This window comes from Pinus tabuliformis, chromosome 4_1 (assembly GCF_031772625.1).
Source record: "Pinus tabuliformis cultivar Carrire ecotype Pingquan chromosome 4_1, CPIR1, whole genome shotgun sequence".
Taxonomy (NCBI): domain Eukaryota; kingdom Viridiplantae; phylum Streptophyta; class Pinopsida; order Pinales; family Pinaceae; genus Pinus; species Pinus tabuliformis.
This window is the reverse complement of record NC_142303.1, coordinates 585,177,365-585,204,267: the sequence shown is the minus strand read 5'-3', so window position 1 is coordinate 585,204,267 and position 26,903 is coordinate 585,177,365. Positions and strand designations below refer to the sequence as shown.

The 26,903-nt window shown below is 39.9% G+C and overlaps 1 protein-coding gene and 1 pseudogene across 3 annotated transcripts in view; one reads left to right on the top strand and one right to left on the bottom strand.

Annotated features, from left to right (window-relative positions):
- LOC149177316 (uncharacterized) overlaps nucleotides 1-8,357 on the bottom strand; it is a 98,987-nt gene extending 90,630 nt beyond the window's left edge. The window contains exons 1-4 of one of the 3 annotated variants that reach the window (XM_089420081.1): nucleotides 8,201-8,357; nucleotides 8,014-8,115; nucleotides 7,812-7,931; nucleotides 5,927-5,993 (exon numbers count right to left, since the gene is read on the bottom strand). In XM_089420081.1, the coding sequence (XP_089276207.1) occupies nucleotides 5,927-5,993; nucleotides 7,812-7,931; nucleotides 8,014-8,115; nucleotides 8,201-8,203 (292 nt within the window). In that variant the 5' untranslated portion in view covers nucleotides 8,204-8,357. The other 2 variants (XM_089420082.1, XM_089420083.1) reach the window with 2 other exon arrangements.
- LOC149177317 (ATP-dependent DNA helicase 2 subunit KU80 pseudogene) lies at nucleotides 159-3,405 on the top strand (annotated as a pseudogene).
- Nucleotides 8,358-26,903: the final 18,546 nt, after the last annotated feature.

Here is a 26,903-nt window from a genome sequence, read left to right as displayed (position 1 = left end):
ATGTCTATAATATTGGGCCTCAGTGTATCATGGGAAGCCTCATGGATCATATTCTTTTGTTTACAAATGAACCACTTCTATCATATGCAACAGAAGAGACGCAGAAAGGAATTTGGACAGCCACAGTGTTTGATTGAGGCAAGAATAAGGAGGTTGGCATGGTACAGGAGTTTTACGAATCAATCTTAGGTGATGAGTTTGCCAATGAAATACAATTCAAAAATCTGTCTAAAGAAAAACACCATAAGTATATTCACTGGGGTTTTCACAGGACCTTCGAAAGCAAGTCTTTAAATGTTTTAGCAGACTTGGAAAAAATGGCAGATGAAGCATTGCACCCTACAGGGTTTAATTACAGTAAAAGAACGTCAGGTCTTAAATCGGAACTAGAAGCTGACAATGATCTGCAGAGGGAAGTTGGTGGCTATGAGAGTGTGGTTGATTTCCGACCTATTAAGGCTGTTGATGAGGATCTTCTTGAAGCCTTGAACAGGCTACCAAGAGGAATGGTTCCAGGTGATTTTTTGGATGCCATAGTAGTTGGAGTAGACTTGCCGATAAAGGAACTTGGAAGAAAGAGTGCAGGAAATAAATGCCTTTGTTTAATTACAAGTGCTCAATCCTTGATCAAAGAACCTGAAGAAGGAACAAAAGAGGACCAGGTAGACATAATTGCTAACCAGATGGAAGAGCATGATATCCAACTTGACATTGTAATTTTCCGACAGAGGATGCCTAGACGAACTAAATCAAAGTTATTCTGTGAAGATCTTTCCCTTTTAAACAGATTTTCGAAGCAAGCACAAGCAGAAGTGATAGTTGTTGAAAGTTCAACCTCACTATTGGGTGCTATGGAAGCCAGGAACATTTTTCCAGTAATTGTATTCAGAGGTAACTTGGAGTTGACTCCTATGATGAGAATTCAGGTGTGGGTTTATAAGAAGACAAGGAAAGAAAGTATCCCTCCTTTAAAGATATATTCAGCCATGGCACCTCCAAATGATCGAAATGCAACACGAGAAGTGAAGATGGATGTTGTGTACCAAGGTAGGGAAGATCCTGACAAGAAAATTCCTCCAAATCAAAGGTTTTCAGTATGGACCACAAATGGCTCCTATTTCCAATACAGAAGAAGAAGCACTCAAATTCAAGCCTGAGAAGGGCATGAAGCTTTTGGGCTTCACAGATGCATCAAACATTCTAAGGCACTACTATATGAGAGATACAAATATTTTTATCGCATCACCAGGTAATACCTTGGCCATTTTTGCAGTGGCCGAGGCAATGCAAACCAATGTGGAAAGAGTTGAAGTTGGGATTAAATCGGCAAGGGTCCAGAAATTGAAAAAGTCGTTAAAGTCGGGGTTTTTTGAAAAAGTTGGCAAAAAGTCTACAAAACAAAACAACAACAACAACAAAACAAAAAAACAAAAATATTCATTTTTTTTTAAATCCCAACTTTTTCAATAAAATCCCGACTTTTTCAAAAAAATCCCGATTTTTTCAAAAAAAAAAAAAAAAAAAAAAAAAAAAAATCATTAAAGTAACTACCTCATTCACGATTTTTTGGAAAAAGTCCTGATTTAATCCCGACTTTTTCAACTGGGAAAAAATCGGCAAAAAATCGGCCAATTTAATCGGTCAGCGAAAAAATCGCATTTTGGGGATTTAATCCCGATTTTTTCCATTTTGCGTTGCATGTGGAGGAAAGGACAATCAAATGTTGTGCTTGGTATTTTGACCCCCAACATATCTAACACAGACAATGTTATGCTTGACTTGGTGCCCCCTGGAAGAGAGGAGGCAATGAAACTGGAGCTAACATTGAATCCTATTTTAGAGCGGTTCTACAGTTTTCTTCATTTAAAATCAAGAAGATCAGATGTTGATGTGCCTCCAATTGACTATGTTGTTAAGAGGATAATTGAGCATGACCCAGAGCTGTTTGCTAAAAAAGAACTTAAGAGGTTTTGTAGCCTATTCCAATTGAAAAAGAATCAAAAGACAGAGAAGGTCTCCAATAGATTTTGGAGGGACAAACCATTATTATCTGAAGAACCAGCAGGGAAAGATGCAGGAGATAATGTGCACAGTGGCATCTCCTTCGACAGTCTTGCAATAAGGAAAGCAGAACAAGTTGGAAGATTGACACCAGTTGCAGATTTTGAGGTTATGCTGGCATGCAGAGACAGTGATGAATGGGTTCCCAAGGCTATTAAAGAAATGAAAAAGCTTATCATTGATCTGTTGGATTCTTCTTACAGAGGAAACACATACCATAAAATGATGGATTGCTTAGCGGCACTACGAACTGGATGGATACAACAAGAGGAGGCAATGGAATTCAACAATTTCATGCATGGGTTAGCAAATAGGTGCCAGGGTAAAAGACTGAATGAGTTTTGGGAATTACTTGTTCCCAAGAATGTCAGTTTGATAAACAAGGACGAAGTTGTTGACAGTGATGTGACTGAAGTACAAGCGAAAGCAATTCTATTCAAATCTAACGGAGCACATGAGAAAGCACCAGAAATAGATGTAGATGAGATGGAACATTTGGAAAGATCATTGTTGGGTGCCTTAGCCATCGTTTCTGCCGGCTTAAAAAGACAGTTTGCACGGTACTTGAACACACGGCCTCAAAACCATGTTTTGATTTGGCTAGCGTCAATAGACTCTTTGGTGAAAAAGGAAACTCAAGGCAGTGCTTTGGTAATCAGTACTCCTGATAGGCACAGTCGTTTGAAACCTGAAAAGGACAATAATTCTTTGGTGCATCAAGGAGTTGACACTTTACTGACAGATGAAAACAAGGGTGAGTGCCTCGAAGAACCTTGTCAGATTATGGTATTTCATAACATGGATTGCTCAATTCTTACATCTGAAGGGTTTACAGAATTTGAACATAGGAACCATGGAGATATTGGTTACATCACTCAAAGCGCTAAAGATTTAAAGATCAAAGACACCATTGAGCATAGCATCATAAAAAACCAGAGAGATGCAGAAGGTAACAGGGGTGTTTCACCTAACATGTTGATGGTTGAACAGAAGGGCCATTTGAAACTGGCCAGCCTTCCATTTGCAGATACTTCCATGAAGGTTGATAGAACAACTACTCCAGCAGGCAGAGTGGGTTCATCAATACAAGAAATTACTGAGCAGATGGGGTTCAGTTGTACGAAGGCATTCAACAGGTGGATTTGGGATCCTGGCATAGATATGCAGATTCTGGATCATTTACAACTAGAGTTTCCCAGGTATGTGTGGGATCCGGGAATACAGTTCCAATTGCTTGAGGACAAGCAATTTTTGGCGGGGAGGACTGTAATGTTCCCAAATTTTGTGCATGCAAAATCACTTTGGAGTTTTGCAATTTTGGAAATAATTAACAAGGGGGCTTAAATTTGCCTAAGGAGACTTTATTAATTAAGGAGAAAGGATGATATTTCCTAGGCAAGTTGGATGTCACTTTAACTTCATAAAGTGAATTTAATAAAAAGAAAAAAGAAAATAATAAAGAGAGAAAAGGGAAGGTGAACATGAAAAGACAACAGGGAAGGCAAAGATGAAAAGACAATCCTAAACTCATTAAAGAAGGGAATTGAGGAGACTCTAATTCATTCGTGCATTGTGTGAGTTTGAAGAGAGAGCTCTTGGAGAGAGTTGGAAGAGGAAGCTGAGGGCTTTGGAGCCCTAGCTGCCATAGCAGACTTTGGTGTTGCAACGAGAGCCCCTAGTCTGAGAGTGAAATCACTCAGATTTCACTGTAGAGCTTCAATGGAGAACGAATTTTCTGAGAAATATTGAGGTACTCAAGCTTATCAATTGTTTTATATCCTTATACTGCATTTTCCTATTTCCTATGACAGGCTGAAGGCTTCACGGAGAATGAAGTGTCAAAGACAAATTAATATCAGTAAATAATGCAGTTTCATGGGACCCACGAATTATTGAGAGGACTGCAGACTTTTATGGTGGGGCCAGACCAAATATTTCTCCAAAGAGACATAGCGTAAAACTTAGCCTGACCCAGGTTGAGCGCATCAAGGCAGCACGCTTCCCATTGAAAATTATTGAGCTGGGTCGAGCCTTCCTGAAGGTGAAAAAAAGGGAGTTGGCTTAATTTTCCTTGGTGGGTTGACGCATTTCTAACTGCTGGACCTTATTTCTCTAGAAGGAACGAGTTGACATTCTTGTTGGATGAAAGCTGGGTCGTATTTCTTCCTGGGCAGTATTTTCATTAAAAGACTGAACGTGTGGATGGTGGGGTGCTTCAAATAGCCACAGGCTGGTCGTATTTTTGGTGTTGAGCGTGAGACTGTTCTCCCAAGGTTTTATTCTGAGTTCTGGAGGTCACATTGAGGAGGTCAAAAGCTATTTCTCCCTCATTCCTTGCTGCTGTAGCTTCACTGGAGGGCCTGTGTATCACCTTTAGAGTCATATTCGGAGGGCTGGGTGCTGAAACAAAATTCTGGGAAGCGTGTATCACAGCAAGTGCTGCAGCATCATCCTGGTGAGCTAAATAATTGCTTATGTACTCTCTGGTGTTGACAGTCAACTAAATATCAGGTTCCATCTTCCAATCTGCTCTCTGTCTATTCAAGTTTGAATGAAACTGTCTATTTGTAAAGGCTGCTGTCTATTATCCATTGCATTAAATTTCTGAAGTTAACTATTGCCAAATATACAATTGTCTGGAGACTGTTGATACATGTGAAGGAATTAAAAACAATGTACAGTGTGGCCAACTTATGAAAACATCACCTACAGCAAAGTGTAACCGAACTGTTTGAATAAATATCTCCCTGAAACTCCAACTAACAAACTAAGAAATTTCTAAAGAAATTCATAAGTTTGTCAAAGTGGAACCTTATACAAATTTTGATGGGCATTGGCTAATTCCATGCCGAGAGTTCTTGGTTCAAAGTTCAAAACCCCCTAGGTGAGTTGCACTAGTCTATGTCGATGAGCTTACTAGGGATACCATCCACAAATGTGGAGAAGCATCCCTCAAGTTTCATAGGGAGGTTTTCCTTGGGGAAAAAAGATATTAGTCCACAATCCATGTTAAGCAAATCTACATAGTAAGTGTTTTGTTCAAACACAGTCAAACATAGGTTTTGACCCAATATTTACAATGTCCAAAATGCAGACTATTGCAGCAAAGAATCATGTGTTTCATAATCATAACAAACACGTGGAAGTGCATTGTCACTTCATCTGAAAGTTGATGACAACAAACAAATTGGGTAGCAATATTGTACAACTCAAAGGAAAACTGCAGATGTAATTACCAAGGCCTCTCAGTCCATATAAGTTTGTATATTTTAGAGATAAGTTTGATGTGATTCAAGTATGATCATTAAGGAAGGATGATAAAGGATGTGTAAAGGTCATGATTACTATGAAGTACTTTAGTTATTTTAGTCAATAAAGTACGTTAAAATTGGCCTTAGTCACTTTTGATTGGGCCTTAATTAAATGGAATGTGAAGAGTCACCTTAGCTTGTACTTTCATTTATGTATCATTTTCAAAAGCTAAAGTAACTCATTTGAATGCTTTCTTTCTTCCATTGCTCATGTATATTGTTTCCTGCTACTATTATATGCATTGAGTCACCTTAGCTTGTACTTTCATTTATGTATCATTTTCAAAAACTAAAGTAACTCATTTGAATGCTTTCTTTCTTCCATTGCTCATGTACATTGTTTCCTGCTACTATTATATGCATTTACAACATTTTTATTTCTTAATTGTTTCTTTCATGTGACCCAACGTCATACTGCAAAAGGATTTTACTGCAATCAAAGACTATAAAAGCTCAATCCAATGACCTTGCAACTCTTACCAAAATGATAAATGAGGGATGATAATATGAGTACTAGCAAATACAAAAATGTGTAACTGGCATTCAAAACATACCTATAACAGCCTTTGCCTTGTTGCTTTGAAGGTGCCCAACGAAATGCCACTGGATATCTGTGGGAAGCTATAAGTGACAGAGTCGTATGAGAAATTTACTCTAGACTGGTTGCATGTATTGCAAATATCAAAATAAGTGAAGATAAGCATTTCAAGGCCTCAAGCATATAGAAACATAAATAACAATCCAAAGTCCAACTCACAAAATACATAACTTTAAACAAAACAAAATACATAACAATATAATTCTAGTTAAAATAGAAACTTCAAAGCGGACAAAAAATATTTTTAAAACACTTTGTCATCCCTCTGCAATGATGAAAAAACAACATAAAGAACCTAGTGAAGCTCCAATACATGAACACACATAAATCTAATTTGCAGATTTCTAGATGATTTTAAGCGCGTGACAAACTAGGGACACCCTCCTAAGATGCACCAATTCTGAGAGGGAGGCAATCAGCTAGTGACCCTTGGATTGATTGCCATTGATTATCACTTCATTTTTGTGCTACAGCTTTTGGAGAAGAGTCAATATTTTTCTGTGGTGCAGACTTGAGTGCTAACAGGCCCAGCGTATGACAACGAGAAATTACAATGCTAGCTCTTGGTATATTAGAGGGCCCACGCCCCTGGAGTCCCCCACTAATGGGTGGGACCCAATCAACATGTTGATCCTGACCCTCTTGTCTCCTGGTGGGGCCCTGGCCCTGGATGACCACAACGATCCTCCTCCTATGGCTAGTGTGGTTAGCATCTAGTGTTTATTTGCTCAGGCAGCTGCCCTTTGTATCGTTTTGTGTTATGTTCATGGACAGTGTGCTGTAGACTCTGTGCGTAGATGTTTTGGCTGATGCCAGCCCACATTTTTTACTTTTGATCTTGCTTGTGGAGGCTGCAGTTGCAGCCGTCATTTTTGTATTAAATCCCTGTGGATATTGCTCTTACTAATCGTTAAAGGAAGCTTTATTCAATAAAATCTGGGATCCTTGAACAAGGTTGAAGGGCTCCGCTAACTGATGCCCATAGACTCTCTACATTTTGACTTTGGACAGTAAAACAAATATATAATTTACCTACAAAACGAAAATATTTACAGTAGTTACCTGAGAAATCAGGAAAAGTAAATAATCAGGTAGCTTAAACATCAAAAATTAAGAAAGCAAGCATCGACTCTAGTCACATATTAGTGTGACTTATCCTAACCGAATCACTTACAAGAATCTTAACAGAAACATGCAGTAAATGAAATGAATCTGATGTTAATTTGAAAACAGACTTTTACTTGCCCAAAAAAGGATGAAATTAATAGCAACTATTAAGAAATCATGGTAAGTAAATAATTGGATATTTTAAAATCTGGAAATTAAGAAAGAGCGCATAAATCCTAGTCACGTTTTAAATCCGGCATGTTTCCAACTGGAAACCAAATTAGTGGCTAGTAGGCACTCCACCGCAGAACCGCGATCTTCTAGGAATTCACAAGTGTTCTTGGGGTTTTCCGCGTCTCCAAACCAATATGTTAACCCACCAGGACTTGTGAGGTGACCTTAAGCTCGTGAAACTAATCTTAGATCCTTTTGCTAGAGGAGATTGACGCTAATACTAGCGGTTTCGGAAAGAAATATGTTAAGAGTTTCTGTCATAAATAATTTTGAACAATTTGCATAAAATGATACATGCACTCAAAATATCTGCTCACTAAATTAATCTGAATTATCGGCCAGCACCAAGCAACATTTACAAGCATAAAGTTCCAGAAGCCTTACCATTGCTTTCTTCATATATCTAAAGCATTCGGAAATGTTGCATCCATAACGGCATTTATATCAAAATGGGAAAAACCCTCAATAATATTTTAAATTGGTTATTACAAAGGCTTTACCTCTGGCGCCTTGTCCAGGAGCTCCTGCACATAGTTTTCCCCGAAGTGACGATGGCCAGCTTCATAAACTTCCCTGATCAGCGACACTGGTTTCGTCTTGCTCACTGCAACAACCCTCACCTGCCGAAAACATACTGGTTTGGTTACTTTTCGCAATTTTAAATAGAACTATACGAATTGGGGTTTGCAAATGCAAATTTACTTGAGACGCTTGTCTGCCGGATCTTTCAGCAGCTTGTTGGACGCGACGCAAGACAGTACGCAGAGCCAGGGCTGCTGCACCCTCCATTGACGTCGCTGTTTCCTGTTGAAGCCTTTCTGCGAATCAATAACTTTACGTTCTTGGTGATCAGTGTTAATAGCGCAGGAAAAAATATAGTGCAACCCACCATATTATATGACGTGGAGACGATTCGATCGTTGGTCTGGTCGCGCTTGCCACTACTGTCGTTTCCGAAGTTCGACCACAGAGAGTTTTGTGATGCACGAAGTGGTATTATTTTGTCACTTAACCCCGAGACAAAATGGTCGCGTGGTATCACCGCCATTCAATCTCGTTATTTAATTTTTATTGTGATGGATAAAACTGTGATAAATATAAAAAATGAAATGAAATAATATTTTAAGGTCCATGAGATTAAAGACAGTCTATGAGACCATTAGTTCTTTGTTTTTCACTCTTTGCAATTCAGTGTTTTTCTGATTCAAATTGATGATGAGCTGATCTAATCTTCTCGCTAAAAAGACAATGCCAAGAAACTGATGCTAACATGTTCTCATAACTTTCTCTGATGTCTTTGAATGCATCACATTCCAAAGTGAAATGTTTTTCCGATTCCACAGCCCCAGATGTGCAAAATGTGCACAACCTTTCTTCCCAAGTTTCTTAGGCCTTTTCCACCGTCATGTTTCACACCGAAGTTGATGTGAGTTGGTCCTTAAGAGCAATAAGAACCTTTGTCCTCCAAGCTCCAATGAACACTTTTTGTTGTAAATCACATGTAGGGTTGAATTCCTCAATGTAATATTTCTTCTTTCTACCCAACTCTTTTCCCCATACCTTTTTACGAAACTTCTCCATAACAAAATACTTTAGCTCCTTGCTATTTGTGGGACATGCATTGAGGTAGCTATTCCATTTTTGCATCCATGTGTAGTTTTGTTTCATTCATGTTTTCTTTCTTTCACTGATGCCTTCATTGAAGATAACATTAGGCCATCTACCTACTCTCATTTGTTCAATTCTTTTTAGGTATCTTATGAGCCGCACCATAGCAATTGCTTCAATGGAAGTTGCTCATGGTTCACTCAGCGTTATCTCATAAGCTACCAAACTTTTTATTTTGAACTTGCTCATGATCAAGCGTTTTTGGATTTTCTCAATTTGTTTCCATTTTGAGACGAGAGTGCTACTAGCCCACAATTCACGCCCATATAGCATCACTAGACAAACTAGGAGTCCAAAAAGCACTTTAATCGTTTTCCAATCCCATAACTCTACCTCTCTACATCTATTTTGAAGAGCAAGAGCATATAATGCTTTCCACCCTCCTAAAATTCTCTTCTTTCTACAGTCCTCCCAATTGAGTTTGTTGTTGAAATCAATCCCAAGGTACTTGTACTCCTTTACCTCTTCAAGAATGTTGTCTTCAAAGAAGAAAGTATGTTGGCTATGCTTCCTTTTATTAGAAAAAATCAGTATTTTGGTCTTGCTAGTATTGACTTGCATCCCCATTGCTCTACAAAAATGCTCAAGGGCATATAAGTGCATTTGCAATCTATGGGCCGATTTAGAAATCAATACAATATCATCAACATATAAAAGAAGCTCTATCACAAATTCCCCCAACTGAACACCATCTCCACCTTGCATCTTCCATTATACGCCACAACTTATCCCTAGGGACTGTGTCAAATGCTTTTTTGAAGTCAACAAAGCAACAAAATACTTCTTCTTTGTCCTCCCAAACCTTTTCAGCAATGTGTCTCAACGTGATGCCAAGATCCACTGTAGAATGTTTCAGCCTAAAACCCACTTGTCCTCTTGCCCTCTTTTCTTTTACTTCTGCCCACTTGCTAATTCTGTCTTCTACCATGCTACCAAAAAGCTTTGCAAACAAAGGATTGATCATAATTGTTCTATAGTTGGATGGATTATTAATGTCTCCACTTTTAAAAAGGGGTATTGCTAGGCTAGTTGTCCAGTTTCTTGGGAATCCTTGTTGAATGATATTGTTGAATATTTTCATGATGTGTGGTGCAAGAGCGTTCATTTCCCATTTTACATACTTTGCTTGAAGTTCAACCAAGTCCTTTGTCTTTCCTGTTTTCAAATTTTTAATTCCATTCTCCACCTCTGGTAATGTGAAGAGCTTTGAATTTGTATTGATCTTGGGGGGCGCTCTACCTCAGATTATTTCTCATAGAGTTGCCTTGCATAATCAAACCATTGATTGGCCGTAATATTATTTTCAATTTGCTTCTTCCTTGGTTGTAATTCCTACGAGAAAAGCTTTGGATTATTCTGGCTTAAATATATTAACTCTTCTCTCCTTGTTTGCATGAACTCATCTTTTTTTCTTTTTAGTATCTGCTTATATAACTTTACATTCCTTTTCTCTTTTCCTACTTTTTTCAAGGTTTTCCTTGCCATTTTGCATTCCTCATCAAACCAAGCATTTACAAGAAAGCAATTTGATTATGATTTCCTATTTTTTGCTCTTTTGCACTTCTCAAGTGCACTTTGGATTATATTTGTTAACTCATGGCTGCTGCAGCGTTTGAGACCAGTTTTCTCTTTTTGAATTAATCTCTCTAACATTGTTTTGAAGATAGTACCATTTTCTTGTGTTAGAAAAAATTTGCCCCTTGATAGTGATTGTCCAGAGCAATGGGTTTTCCTCTTATGTTGTCTTTCTTCTAACCATGATAACCTTATAAAAATTGGGTTATGGTTTGATTTTAAGTCCCAAATATGCTCTCCAATACTAACTTCATCTATCTTTTCTATTAAGCTTTGTGAAAACATCACATAGTCAACGACACTTGCCCCATTGTATGTGTTGCAAGTGAAGTTCCCATACCTTTTCCATCTATCTAGACCATTGCAAATAATTAGGTTGAAAGCCCCACACAGTGTAAGCAACTCATCTCCAAAATGATTGCTAACTTTGTCATCTTCTGAACACCTCGCCCATTGGGGATTCTCCTCTTCAATGAGCCAAATAGGATTGTTATCCTCTTTGCAACAAAGGATGCTAGCTTGATTATTTGTTGTTCTAGCATTGAAATATCCCACGAAAAGAACTTCTCCCTGCTGATAGTACATGACAATATCTTGTTTTAAAGCTGCATATGGATCCTTTCTGTCAAGCCCCTTATTTTTGTAAGTTTTTGAGACTTGAGGGGCAAAATAGCATGTTGCAATTCTTATGTGATTCTCATTCTTTGATATTTTCAACCATAAATATTGTTTATTTGCATCTTCTTTAATTAATTGAATGTGACGGCCTTCTTTTTCTTTCATTAAAACTAGTATTCCCCCATACCCTTTGCCATTTTCTGCTACCTTGTTCCAAACTGCCAACTTCAAATAACCGTCAAACACAGGAGTTTTGCAACCATCATGCTCATGAATTTCCGTGAGACAAATTATGTCTCTACCTTCCGCAATAGGCCCTAACCCAGGTCCCCTCCTCCAAGGGTAACCTCTACAATTCCAACAAACTAAACTTAGGTAGACCTGGGTAGGATTTGATTGCTACGCAGTTTGGCACATAAGACTCAAATTTGAGTCTTCACCCCTTTTTGCCCATGCTGCTCTTGTTGTTTTCGTCTCTATTATTGAATTCTTTGTTTTTTCTTTATTGTTTGCTTGCTGCCCTGATTTGCCTGGAGGCCTAAACACTGCAATAACGGCTTTTCCATTGTACAACCATGCCCTTTTCCCTTCATTTATTGCTATTCTAATTTTCTCCACTTCATCCCTTCTCTCCTCTTATTGTTTTTTGGTCAAATCTTCATCAAGGAAGAAGTATGAGCCTCTCAAGAGTTTCTTTTTGCCCAAAAGCTGTCGTTTTTCTTGTACACTTGCCATGGTGACTTTTATGGGTCGAGGCCTCTCTTCACATATCCTCCCAACCCTTCTTGCTTGGCAAATTTGCCCTTTCCAATGTAGTTTCTCTTTCAGAAAGTCTCTTGTCAAATTGAGAGTACTTTCATTCTTCCCATAATCTCTTATTCCCCTGATAATAAAGTTTGTTTTTCTATCCTGTCTTTCTTTTTGTTCTATTTCCTGTGCTCTGCGATCACTTGCATCTTCTTCTTCCTCTGTCCTTATGTAACCATTAGCATCTTCAGCTCTAGCTTTGATTTCTTTTGGACTATCTTTCCCACTGTTCATTTTTGCCTTCTCTTTGGAAATGTCTGTTTGCTGAGATACCTGTGTATCTACCTGAGTTTGTTTAGAAATTATCACATCTCTGTTTGTTGTTATTACTTCTTTCATGTTTTTCCATTCTTGTTTCCCTGTCTCTAGAGCCTCTTGTAACATTGTTACCTGTTCTTTTAAAATTCTATTACCTTCCATTAGACATTGGTTTGCAACTGTGATCTTTGAAATTTTGCAGTCTCTTTCCTGTTCTCTGGCTTCCACAATCTCCAGCCTTGTTTTGACCTTCATTAATTCTTGGACATATAGATCTAATGACCAAGTAAGAGGTGTAGATGTGGGACTGTAAATGATTGATTCTTCTTTATTTTTGTTTCTCTTATTTATTTTCTTTTTCTTTTTCTTGATCTTGATCAATTTTCTTCTCATTTGTCCCCATTTAAGGCGAGCAATCCTACGCCTTAAAATGCCCTCATATTGCTTTGTGTTAGGTAAACTTGACTCAGGATAGAGTCAAAGTTGACCAGGTTAAACAGTGATGGTTTTTGGGCACATGGTATTGTGCACTCATAGTATTCTGCCAGTGGTATTATATGTAATGGAGTTTTTAAATGGCTGGAAGGACTTCATTGTAATGCAAGACCTGGAGGTGAGCGGTGAAGGCTCATTTGGTGCTGTTTTTTTTTTTTTTTTTTTTTTTTTTTTTTTTTTTTTTTTTTTTTTTTTTTTTTTTTTCAGATCTGGGTCTGGAAAATAATGGTGGAACAATCGTATGTGGAAGAACCTCGAGGAGAATGTGCAGAAGATAGTGCCGTAACTGCCAGGGATCACAGTGCATTTGCGATATTTACCAGTTTGGAACATGCTGACGAATTGTTCAAGATTCATGCGGCTATTTAAAGAAGGTCAGCAGAAGAAAATTGTTCATGCGGCTTCGAAAATTGTTTGTTTTCTGCTACGTGAGGCCACCGGTGCTGGAATCTACGAGGTTCTCGGGCTCGCAGTTGGAGCGGTTTGATAGAAGTTTTTGAGCAAATCAAATTGAGAGAGGATGGATCAGAATCGTAGCAGCAAAATAAATAAATAAATAAATAAAAATTAATAATAATAAAAATTAATGGAGTCAAAATTATTGCATGTAAATGGGCATACTACTATAAGACCTGGTAAGGCATGTGTACCCCTTGGTGATCACCGGTAAAGTCTGGGTTAGACCTAGGTGATAGGGGGGATGTCCAGTTGACAATACCCTGGGTAAAAAATCTGAGGGGGGTAAGAGCTAGAGTGAGTGGGATTGTCTCACTTAGCAAGTTTGGCTAGAGCTAGTTAAGGAACCCCAAGTCAAGTTTAAGGGGGGAATTGTTAGGTAAACTTGACTCAGGATAGAGTCAAATTTGACCAGGTTAAACAGTGATGGTTTTTGGGCACATGGTATTGTGCACTCATAGTATTCTACCAGTGGTATTATATGTAATGGAGCTTATAAAAGGCTGGAAGGACTTCATTGTAATGCAAGACCTGGAGGTGAGCAGTGAAGGCTCATTTGGTCGGATTGGCCAGGGTTTTGGCCAAGGATAATGAAATTTCATTATGGTTGGGTTTTTCCCTGGATTTGGGGTTTTCCTGGATAAACATTTGTGTTTATGTGTTTATGGTTGTTGCTGGTTATTTTTATATTTATTCCTCTCAGTAATTCTCAGTGATTATTTATGTTATGCAGTAAATTTTTTAACACTTTGCGTTTACCCAAATCCACCTTCCTATTTTGTCCGTTGAAGCAATTTTGACTTGACCCAAATGATTTGTTTCCACAAAATCTGAAATTTCCTTGCTCTTTATGCCTTGGCTCTTCTGAGCGTTTTCCATGTTCTGAATGTTTACTTATTTAAAAGTTAACTGCCTCACTGCTCTGTACTCATGAAACCCTATTCACGCTGCCTGTCCACTGTGCTCACAAAACCATGTCCTTTGCTTGCCCACATGTTCACGCTGCCTATTCATGCTGCGTGTTACCTGTAAACAGTAAAATGTCAAACCTGTTACCTTTTACCTGCACTGCTCTCTGTCTATTTTACATGTCCATTTCAGATGCAGTCTCCCGCACTTCCTATTTTAGTCAATTTTGAAAATCAGGCATTGTATCCAAATTCTGGCTGAACTTCTCCGTCCTTCACCTGAAACGAAGGGCGACGAACAAAGTCTGAGGATGGTTGCGCGAAGGAAATCGACAGGAATGTGACTTCGTTATCTTAATTCTCTTTACAAATTTTACATCGCTTTATATCCAATCCCCAGATTTCCAGATTCCCTCCGTTACTTTCAGTAGTTTTCTATTTGATTTATTCACTGGATCATTTCCATGTTGAAAATAGGTGCGAGTGCCCTCTGTCATGACTGATCAACGTGCATATTATGAGCCTTCAGAACTGTTATGTTCAACCACTTGGAGCCTATCCTACTGTTCACACTTTCCTCTCATTCAAAGTTTGTGTTCCAGTAACCGAGCAATCCACGTAGAGATTCAAACCAGTAAACAAATCGAGAAAAACCAAAACTTACACAATGTAAATCTTGACAACCATTTTGAATCTGCTGAATTAATTGAAAATTGGTGGAATTTAACTAGTTTCTTGTTATTTCCCTTTTCGTAAACATCATATTCACTTTTCCAAGGAGTTAATATATTTAATGTTGATTAAACATGGCTTAACTGATATTTTTCTATCAACAAGTATACTAGCAATTGCATCAAGAGGGGCAAAGAAACGTCGATAGGAGTGGGGAATGTGGAAAGCAATAATCAAGCAAAATATATGGAAAATGAAATGTAATCGAAATTTGAGTTTCAATATATATTATAAAGAATGTAACAAGAAGTTAAATTTAAGAAGAAAGCTACACTAAGGTAAATGTCCTAGAACAACGGAAATCCTTGCAAGCACTAACATAAATGTCCTAGAACAACGAAAATCCTTACAAGCACAAGGTACATAGCAAAGGATTTCATTTTCTAAGGGATTTTTTAAAATGACATGAAATAAATTCTGAACACGGGAATTATGAGGTAACTAACAGCTAAACATATCAATGACACTTGGGAGAAACGAACTTTATCAGTGAATTGTTATGAAGATGACAAAAACTTGGCTTACAAATAAAATTGTTGTATCAATGAATGTTGTGAAAAACTTTGTGATCAACAATTGTTTTCAATGAAATGAAAGCAAAATATTTTACTTATTGGAAGTATGTTTTGATTAAATAGTAAAAGTTATGTTTGACAGGAGAGCGAGGACAGTGATCAAGCTAGCCAGCAGGAGTAACGGGCTTCGAACCTCGACGAGCTGCTTAGGCATATACATTTAGGGATCCTGAGAGCGTTCTGCAGATCCTTCCATTTTATCTTCTAGGGGGGATTAGCTGTTGTTACACAGTAATTTGTCACCATCCCTGTTACTCCTCTTGTCGTACCTTGGAGGACCCATCCCGGGAGTTATAAGAAGTGACAAAGTCTAAAAACACTTGCATTATGTTCCCCTGAGTATGTACTCCATGTTCCCTGAAGACACCTTCTGCAGATTATCCCTAAAAAGTGCTCTTTTTCCATTGGCGCAAGTCCACGGTATCCTACCCGCGCCAATGATGGAGATCCTCAAAAGAGGGCGCGACCATTGGCGCTCTATCTTAGAGCAACAGTCGCGCCAACCAAATTTAGTCGTGCTTTTTGCCTTAATGCACGTCCGACTGTTGTTTCCTTCATTACATGGAGCTTTTCTGAGGATAGAAAATCAGTTTTTTGTCGAGCTTTATCCATCTTTATGGCTTTTGCTAATTCCACAAAAGGTGTCCCGGTTCATCGCATCCTCCTCCCTTCTCCATCTATATAAGCTTGTCATTATGCATTGAACAAGCTAGTGCGAGAGTGCGAAGGGCGAGAGTGTTGGTGTTAGTGTTATGCTAGTGATTTGGTGATTGAGAGACAGTAGTGATGATTATTGGTCATGGAGAGAATGCTAATGAGTGCTAGAGAGGTTATGCTGCCGGAGAGGAGATGCATGTCAAGACACATATAGTTACTCACCCAGCCAGGAGAAGGGTCGATGTCAGAACAATGGTTGTAACTTTTCCTGTTTATTAATTGATGAGCGACTGCTATTATAGTTCCAATCTCATTATCTGTCATGGTGATATGTTGATTTATTTCCTTTCTGACTGAAATATAGTTGTGCCTTGGTAGTTTTTATGTTGGTATCCGTCTCTTCCTTTGCATGTGCAGGTATTCGTTATGATCTGTTGGAGCAAGGGATAGAGGATATCAACTCTGCTTCAATCATAGCGTTGGACTCCAAGTTAGTCTTCTTGATTCACCTTTGATGCATAACTAGGAACTTGCGTAGCAGCGTGGTTTGTTTGTGGCTAGTTCTGTGATAGGCTAGTGGGATCGCCTCTGTCCGCAGAGGGGATTTACCTTACCAACAAATTGGCGACTCCGCTGGGGAGTAACTTTTTGATTTCTGTCTTGCATGTTAATTTTCTTCTGCTTGCTTGAGTGCATGAGCTTCCTGAGTCAGTTTTGAGTTGATTCTTTACTGTGTGACCCATCTGAGCACTGTCAACCCGACCTGAGGTCGTATCTTTTATCTTTCTAGTTGGCAAGCTTAATTGGCGCGGTTATTTCTCTGACAGTCGCGCCAGTTGGCGCACGTTGCTCAAAAGCAACCCGCGCCAATTCTGTGGTAGCGCAAGTTGCAGGCTGACAGTCGCGCCAGCTCTGTAAATTTTGCCTGTGTGTGGGTAGAAAGCTCATTCAGTCTCTTTATATATCTCTTTCAGCCTCTGGAACTGTGTTGAACCTCTGCTTGACTGGTTTTAGCCTGTATCCCTCAGTTGTTTGCTTATTTCCAGTGACTTTGCATGTCTAGCCTTCTGTGGGAAGTTTCGATCTCTTGATCATCCAGTCAGCTTGTTGATTGTTCTACACCTATCCAGTGCTTTGTTAAAGCTTGATCTTCTATACTCTGAATACTTCACTTCTAGCCTCTTTGAAGTTCACTAGTTTTTGTGTTTTTCCTTGCTTGCATGGTTCATTTTGTGTTTTAGAATTGGTTCTATTTCATTGACTGAACTTGGATTGTGCATATCTCTTAGAATTTGTTTACATGCATCATGCCATCTTAAAGGAAAGAAAAACAAAAAATCTCTTGCATTATAGTAGTTAGTATTTATTGTTATTTGTTGCTATTAAAAAGAAAAAGACAAAATTTCGTTTCTTGTTCTTAGCTGCATTAGGATCTTTGTTCTTTGTTGAAGTGATCATTTCGTTTGTGAAAAAGATCTCAACCCTCCTGTAGATAGAATTCATCGAATCAAATGATTTAATTTCGGCATATAGTGTGCATGTAAGAAGTTTTCGAGATATCACATACGGTAGGACCAAAAAACTGAAACATAATCAAAGATAAACTTTAAAATGAACTCAATGAACATAACAACGCATTGGAACATAACGCAAACACTCTAGAGGTCTAGGTTAGAGACGTGTTCCGGCGTCGTTAAACCTGGTAGTTTATCGTCGAGTGGTTGGGTGATTCCTCCACGGTGAAATGATAGCTGCCAATACGGACTGTGCTCCCACGTACCGTCGAGTATATATTGGGAGACCCCTATAGGAATAAAGCATTTATCCATAGGAAGCCGTGTCAGCCGCCCTACGATTCGCAATGCAGTGAACACAGCATTCACGAAGATCGACCACCCGTACCCTAAAAAGTATTCTGTGGTTTTGCGAAAAGTTTGGCACACCCTCTACCTAGAATTCCAGCGCAGTCACTTTTGATCCTTTTCGGACTCCCTAAACGAAAAGGTGCCTGTGAGCGTCTTGTCACTTCGTGCTCATTAAATATTCGAAGGAGACTAGAGTCATCTTTTATCCTTTTCTCGACTCTTAAAAAATGAAAAGGTTAAGTTCAGTGTCTTAAAATTTATTGGCCACGATCACATATAACCCGGTTAAATTTTGCATGCGTTAGCTTGAGTAGGGTTCTTTCTCGCTCAAATGGCATCCTTCCCTGAGCCCACCGGCCAAGGTGGTCCCCCGGCTGGTCCAATTCCTTCTGTCGGAAATGTTGGTGTCCAGTATATAGCAACTTTGTCTTTACCTGGGTTCACCATCGGTTTACCCGTATGGGTGTTCTCAAACTCGGTGGTCTCGAGTGTGATAACTGCTGTTCCACCACCACCTCCTCCACCCGAGCAACATCGTTTTCATTCCAAGGTGGACCCCTGTCCTTCTTCGCCTACTGTTGCGTCCTCATCTTCTACTTCGCCTGGTGAAAGTTCCGCCAGTACCCAGGTGGCTAAGAAGAAGAAGAAGAAGACCAAAAAGAAGAAGTCTCCCAAAACAAAGGTCCCATCTACCCCGAATATAACTGAAGTAAAGTCTCCTCCTGCTCCGCAGCGGAAGGCTAAATTTCCTTGTAGATTATTCAAGGAAGACCATCTTCTTCACGATTGTCCTGGCATCCCCAGGGTCTTAGAAGTATGGGCTAACGATCGGGACCGCCCTGCATCGTCCTCTGGAGATCATGGTGATGCTACCCTATCAGCTGAAAATGTTTAGGGAAAAGGGAAGATTCGAATCCCTTGTAAACTTTGTGAAGGCAAGCATCCCCTTCACCTTTGTCCATTCATGGATAGAGCCTCTATTGTATTGGGAAGTCTTACAGTTCCCTCAACTCAACTTCCTGCTGGTTATCGACGTCTCTCTGCAATTGCAGAACGTTCCCCTGCTGACCAAGAAATCAAGCATGACTCCTCTTTGGTCCAGCTTTCTCTTCTCGAACCTGGCTGTGCTCAGCCTGTTCCAGACCAGTCCCTGGTCGGAAAGAGTGTTGGTTTACAGCCTGTTCCAGACCAGTCCTTGGTCGGAAAGAGTGTTGATTCACAGCCTATTCCAGACCAGTCCCTGGTCGGAAAGGCTGTTGATTTACGTTCATCGTCTATACATCACTTTGTTCCGGGAACGTTTATCATCAAGGATGAACCACCTGAATCCAAACCAGATGAAAGTCCAAAGGTCCAGATGACAAATGGCCCGGTCTTTCCAAAGGTCCAGATAACAAGTGACCCGGTTTTGCCTTCAGAAGTTCCATCCTCAGATGGTCTATTCACGCAAGAAATGTCTCCACCCCCAGTCCTTCTTCCCGATGAGCGCAAGTAATTCGGAAGGATGTAACTGGAGCCCAGGGGGCATGCATCCTGGTCTGCTTCGGGTAGAGAAAACTTTGGGTATAAAGTAGGTTTCCGCGAGAGAATATGACTAGTCCGTACCCTGTCCAGGGGTTGTTCTAGAATAAGATTCTTTTGTCCAAGTTATGTGTTTGACGGAACAGGGTCACTCACCTTTGTTTATCTCGGTAGACATCGCCAAAGAAGTGTGCTGTTTGCAACAGAACAATCTTTGGGTAACCTGTAAGAGGTAGTGCCTTTCCTGATAAAACAAATGTTTTGTCAGCTCGAATAAAAGGCAACCCTTCCTGATAAAACAAATGTTTTGTCAGCTCGAATAGAGGGAGACCTCGAAACTCTATTTTATGCCTGGGGGCATGCAAACCTTTTTGATTGCAAGCAAGGGGCGGCTATTTATTTTTTAAATTTTTAGGTCCTCCCTTTAAACCTGTAGGTCTAACCCTTTAAACTCGTAGGATTAGCCGTTTCCGAACTTGCATAAAGAAAGGATTCGGGGCATAGCTTTGTAAGGCGCAAGCTCCATAAAAAATGGAATCTTACGTGAGACATTCTTATCATATGACTGGAGATTCGAGCAGTTTTAGCACATAGTTCATGCTCGTTAAAAAATAAACATAAGACGGAGCATAGTTCCTTGTCTTGTGTCAAGCTCGTTAAAAAATGAAACAAGGGTTATGAGGATAGTTCTTTTACTGTGTCAACCTCATTAAAAAATGAAACAACTCCCTTTCCAAATCGAGTCTTTTGATTAAGATCTCGTAAAATACAAGTCGAGTCTTTCACAGATCTCGAGAGTGAACCTTCATTCCATCCACTCCGTGAATGCCATGAAGCTTGGGGGGCATGTACCTCGATTTGCATTATCATGCTGGGGGCATGCAAATTTATAACAAGCATAGTTTTTCATTTCAAGCTTGTGTAAACATGAAACCGAATCCAAGCAGAGTTCTCCATGGTTCAAGCTTGTGTAAAAATGAACCCATACTCGATTCACATCTTGTGATTGCCGCCTATCCGCTAAACTCTGTCAGATGAGCCTTGGTTGTTTCTTTTCATCGCCACCATCTCTTTGACCGGTCATATGCTTTCACGTGGTTGTTTTCCTTTCCTGAGGAACTGCAGCGATGAGTGGTTTTATTAGCCAGCCTCTTGATCATTACATGTTTTGAGCAGTTCCACCATTACCGGAACCAGTTGCTATCCCTTATACCACTCGTTCCTTCAGGGCGAGTCGCCTTTACGCTCTTTTCTGACTCGAAAAATATGAAAAGATTGCCGAGTATTTCTCCTTTTGACTCGTTAAAGAGAATAAAATGGAAGGTCTTCTTTCAGCTCTTTTCCGACCATTTAAAGAGAAAAAGATTGCCGAGCTACTCCTCTTGGCTCGTTAAACGTTAATAAGGGGCGGTCATTTTAAGTTCTTTTTGTCGACCGTTAAAACTTAAAAAGATTACCGGGTTTTGTCGTTTCGAACTCGTTAGTGGTCATGAAGCGACGTGGTCTTGACAGCTTTTTTACTTTTTCGGGTCAAAATCACTACTTACGAAAAGTACTCCTCGATTGTAATGATCGGGCGGTTCTTTCGGGTATTATTTTATACTTTTTTCGGGCCCGAGAGACACAACTGTACGAAAAAGGACATCCCTGGAGTTTCCTTTTCTGCTGTCTTTTCAAACTCTCTAAACAAGAAAAGACGCCGAGTTTTTCCTTTGTCAAACTCGTTAAAACTTAATGACATCGGATTTTGTCACAACACAAACATATGCTATCCCCATCAAGCTTGTTAAAAATAACTGGGGTACTCGCCAGAAATGGTGGGGGAAAATAAAATTTTTGAACCATAATTATTACCGTAACGGCAGTATGTCGCTCTTGAACATGGCACTTTTTGCTTTCGTGTCCAGGGTGGGGATATTTCATCTCATATCTTTCACTTGCTTCCATGGATTTGGGTACCCTATTTGGCCTCTCGTTCACTCATTGCCTCGTCATAATGACCTTTGATACATTGATGTCAAATACTGCCAATTCCGTTAATGTGCCACCGATATGTTCAAGAGAAGTTGACCTCTGCAAATAAACAACCTCCCTCTGATAGTTCGCACAATCTTGATTCACGACATTATCTCTCTGTCTCGTGTCGATGATGTGGGAAACATTATGGCCCACCTTCGATCAAGGTCACTCCCTGTCGACTTCAGCTCATTATCCAGGAAGTTGACCTAGAGACTCCCTTCCGGTGCCTTGGAGCCTGCATGCCTCAATGGCAGGTTCTTCGTGTTCGACGTGAGGTTTTCATCATTGGCCTCCGATCGAATGATTCTACGGGTGTTCGACTTCAGCTCATTGATTCACACGCCGTAGATTGTACCTATAGTACCTTGAGGGCCATTGTCATTATTGGTGGTACCTCTCGCGTCTGTTAACAATTTCCATCATTGACTGGTAATCAGGCGATGTTCATGCATGTTCGACTTCAGCTCATATATTCACATGCTTGGACTTGTACTCTTGTTCGGGCCGAGATGGAGCGCAAGACCCTGGATTGTGTCTGTTGTAATCCAGGCGTGATTCTTGGTACTTGACTCATTCACTGGATGGCTGCGACCATACCTGAGTCAGTTCATTGATCCTAACCAGATGGCTGCGTCCATACTATGGATCCAGATTATTTATGTACTCTCTTATGGATGGCTGCGACCATACCACGTACATCTTGTAATTGAACTATCAGTCATGTCTCCTAATACAGCTCCTCGGCGGCAGTAACTATATGTGCTCTTGTGTGCTCTTCTGTATGTGTTCTTGTAAAGCATTTCACCCCTCTCCACCTCTCGGACTTCATGCTTTAGGGGGCATCTATTACACAGTAATTTGTCACCATCCCTGTTACTCCTCTTGTCGTACCTTGGAGGACCCATCCCGGGAGTTATAAGAAGTGACAAAGTCTAAAAACACTTGCATTATGTTCCCCTGAGTATGTACTCCATGTTCCCTGAAGACACCTTCTGCAGATTATCCCTAAAAAGTGCTCTTTTTCCATTGGCGCAAGTCCATGGTATCCTACCCGCGCCAATGATGGAGATCCTCAAAAGAGGGCGCGACCATTGGCGCTCTATCTTAGAGCAACAGTCGCGCCAACCAAATTTAGTCGTGCTTTTTGCCTTAATGCACGTCCGACTGTTGTTTCCTTCATTACATGGAGCTTTTCTGAGGATAGAAAATCAGTTTTTTGTCGAGCTTTATCCATCTTTATGGCTTTTGCTAATTCCACGAAAGGTGTCCCGGTTCATCGCATCCTCCTCCCTTCTCCATCTATATAAGCTTGTCATTATGCATTGGACAAGCTAGTGCGAGAGTGCGAGAGGGCGAGAGTGTTGGTGTTAGTGTTATGCTAGTGATTTGGTGATTGAGAGACAGTAGTGATGATTATTGGTCATGGAGAGAATGCTAATGAGTGCTAGAGAGGTTATGCTGCTGGAGAGGAGATGCATGTCAAGACACATATAGTTACTCACCCAGCCAGGAGAAGGGTCGATGTCAGAACAATGGTTGTAACTTTTCCTGTTTATTAATTGATGAACGACTGCTATTATAGTTCCAATCTCATTATCTGTCATGGTGATATGTTGATTTATTTCCTTTCTGACTGAAATATAGTTGTGCCTTGGTAGTTTTTATGTTGGTATCCGTCTCTTCCTTTGCATGTGCAGGTATTCGTTATGATCTGTTGGAGCAAGGGATCGAGGATATCAACTCTGCTTCAATCATAGCGTTGGACTCCAGGTTAGTCTTCTTGATTCACCTTTGATGCATAACTAGGAACTTGCGTAGCAGCGTGGTTTGTTTGTGGCTAGTTCTGTGATAGGCTAGTGGGATCGCCTCTGTCCGCAGAGGGGATTTACCTTACCAACAGCTGCGATGTAAATTTTGTCGATATTCATGTGCTTCATGGTCGTGAAATGGCGTACCGGTTAGAGCTCCATATCATCTTATTTGGTGTATAGTCGGGCCCAACTTGGTGGATTTTATGATTTAATGAATGAGAGCTTATTGTGAATAAATTACGGAGGTAGGGAGCTCAGTATTAAAAAATTCACGAAAAATTGGATTTACAGCAAATAGCATAGCAGGCAGGGGATAGCGAATAGCAGATAGGGGTAGCGAGGTTCAGACAACAGCAGTGAGGAGCAGGGCAGAGACCGATTTCTACAGGCACGCAGTGAGGAATAGGTTGGACCTACATCTTTCTCGGAATAGGTTGGATGGCAAATGCATTCAAACATGACAACGGGACAAGAAATTTCAGAACCTGTGGAGACAAATGATTTAGGACAAGTGAAAATTGCCTCATCCACCAAAGCTGGGAAGTGGGTTTGGGTCAATGCCAAACAATATCGGGGCATTTTAAAATAAATACTAGCCCATCTAAAATGGGAGCAAACAAGGAAAAAATGGTCTCAAAGGGAAAGTACTCGAGCCCTTCACAATAAGCACTCAAACAAGTCCCCTCTACAAGCATGTGGCAACAAGAAGTCCATAGGAAAAGCCATTGATGATTCTGCCTTCTATAGTCCCACATCCACACCTCTCACTTGGTCATCTAATCTTTATGTGAAAGAATTGTTAAATGCAAAACAAAGGTTGGAGGTTTTAAAAGCTAAAGAGCGGGAAAAATATCAAAAGATTCATATAATAACAGCTAAGAACAAGGCTTTAGCAGAAAGAAATAAAGTTTTGAAAGAACAAGTGGCATTACTATAGGAAGCTCTCGACACAATGGCAAGGCATGAAAGCGGATGTGCAAAACATAAAGAAATCTGTAGTGGAAAGTACAGAGGTGGTGAATGCAAAATCATACCAAGATAAAGGGAAATCGATTGCCCAAATAGACAACCATGAAGAGAAAGCAAGAGAAGAAAGGAAAGGAGATTCCCCCAAAGTTTCCAAAACTTGGGCTCAAGTTATTAGCAATTTTGCTAATAAGGACGGAGAAACAAACATTCGAGTTGACAACATGCAAGATAGAGAAGCCAAGGAAAGACAAAATAGAGCAGCAAACATAATTATTAAAGGGGTGAAAGACTATGGGAAAAATGAATGTACTCTTGACCTTGCAAGAGACTTCATGAAAGACAAGTCGTTATGGCAAGGACAAATATGCCAAACATGGAGGGTGGGTACGTTTAACGGTGACAGAGCCAGGCCCATAAAAGTCATCATACCTAGCTTGTGTGATAAATATATCACTCTAAGCAAGAAGCATCTCTTAAGGGGTTCTCACTTTTTTCTAGAAGAAGATTTAATTGTAAGACAACAGGAGGAAAGGAGGGAGGAAATGTTAAAGGTTAGGGCAGCAAGAGATGAAGGCAAGAGAGCATGGATTTATAAAGGTAAAGTTGTGATAATGCGATTTGGACCTCCTTCCAGAACAGAGTAGTAAGATGGTAATAAAGAAGAGGCAACAAACTCTTCAACAGGAAATCAGGAAGCAACGACAGTATGGGAAAGTAGGGACAAAGACTCAAATGTGAGTCTTGCATGTCAAAAAAAATAGCAATCAAGTCATACCCAACTTTCCTTAAGATTAGTTTGTTGGAACTGCAGAGGTTACCCATGGAGACAAGGGCTTGGGTTAGGGCCTATTGTGGAAGATAGAGACATAATTTGCCTCATAGAAACACGTGAGCATGAAGGGTGCAAGACACCTCTGTTTGAAGGATACTGGAAGATGGCAGTGTGGAACAAGGCAGCAAGGAATGGCAAAGGGCATGGGGGTATCATGGTTTTAGTGAAGGAGAAAGAAGGTCGCCTCATTTAGTTAGAAAAAGAAGTCTCAAATAAACAATTCATTTGGTTTAAAATATCAGAAAATGGAAACCACATCATAATTGTGTGAAAATTCCTACACCGAAGGAACCCCTACTACAACAAATTTGAATCTATTTCACCTACTTGATCTTTAAATTACATTCATCAAGTTACTCTTCTGAACACTGAAGCAAATTACTTATGCAGCCTACACTAATTAAATATTTGATCTCATGAAACAGAAAACAGAGCAAAGAACAAGATACATAGGACACACTTATTTTTTGATACAAAAGTCCCTAGAGAAAACCCAATGCGGGAAAACCGGTGTAGTAGTTCTGAGGGTTTATTATTATGCAGGAGAAATATCTGAATACAAATCTAGGATGCTCATCTAGCAATCCTTTACAGAGAAAATACTGGCGGAAAATTTGAGTGAGTTTTACCTCACTTCACCCGGAAGAATTTTGGCTGATCCGGCACAAGATTGGATAACCCCGGTTATTTCTGTGTTGGCTCTGCGTCAACCTTGCGTCACCTTCTTTGCCTTCTACGTTAGCTCTCCCAATTTTTCTGGCAGTTCCAGCAAATCTGGATTCTGCGTGACAGCCAACTTTTATATGTCAGCTCTCCCAGCTACTGTGTTGCCTCTCTGTAAGCTCTCTCCGCCTCTCTGTTCTGTATTTTTGGAAAGTCCTTCTCTCAGATTCTCTCTGCCCCTTAGCTACAAGATCTCCCCAATTGATTTTCCTCCTAAGAACTTCTCACCTCAGAAAATCGATTTCCTCAATCTTTGTGTGTGTTTCCAAATGAACCCCAAGGCTCCATTTTATACTTTCCCTGTTGAGTCGTCAACAGTCAAGATTAAGTCTCTAATCAATGGCTAAGATTAAAACATGACTTAATCCACCTTTTAGATTATTCTCACCCATATTTTGATTAATACACATTAATATTTTAATTTCCCTAAGTTTATACTTAGGAACGCCATTAAAAATATTAATTATTTTAATAAAATACAATCCATGTGGAATTTCACCAAATGGTTTATGGGTTCTTTAGAACTCATGTGCCTTAGCTTGTCCACCAATTTTCAAGGCTATATCACTTCCGATGCTACCAAAAATTAACACTCCCTCTTAGCGAGGAAAGTGCTCTAAATGTCCACCTACGTGTTGCTATGTTTCTGAATCACCTCCTTTCTGCCCTACTACTGCCACCAACATTAATTTGTTGTTGCTACTATACTGTTGCATATGTACTACAACTCCCTCTCAAACATTGCATTTGCTATGCTGCTAGCACTGCCACTGCTAACATTGCATCCGTACTGCAACTCAGTTGCTGAGGGAAGCAACTGAAAAACATCCAAAATTAACTAAACTTAACTGTGTTCAGCATAATACAATGAATGTTGGAATCTGATTGCTACTAGTCTCTGACCCTGTGAATCTTCTGCATTGTGCCAACTGCACTGTTGCTAACCTTGCTCTGCACTTATTAGTCTCTGGTCCCAAGCTATTGCATCTGTCCTCCAACTAATCCACTACATCATCTGACACTAAGTCCATCTCACTATTGCAGAACCTTGGGCTCCTGTAGCAAGGAATTGATCCAAGAGGTGGACTCCTCAAGGATCTGTT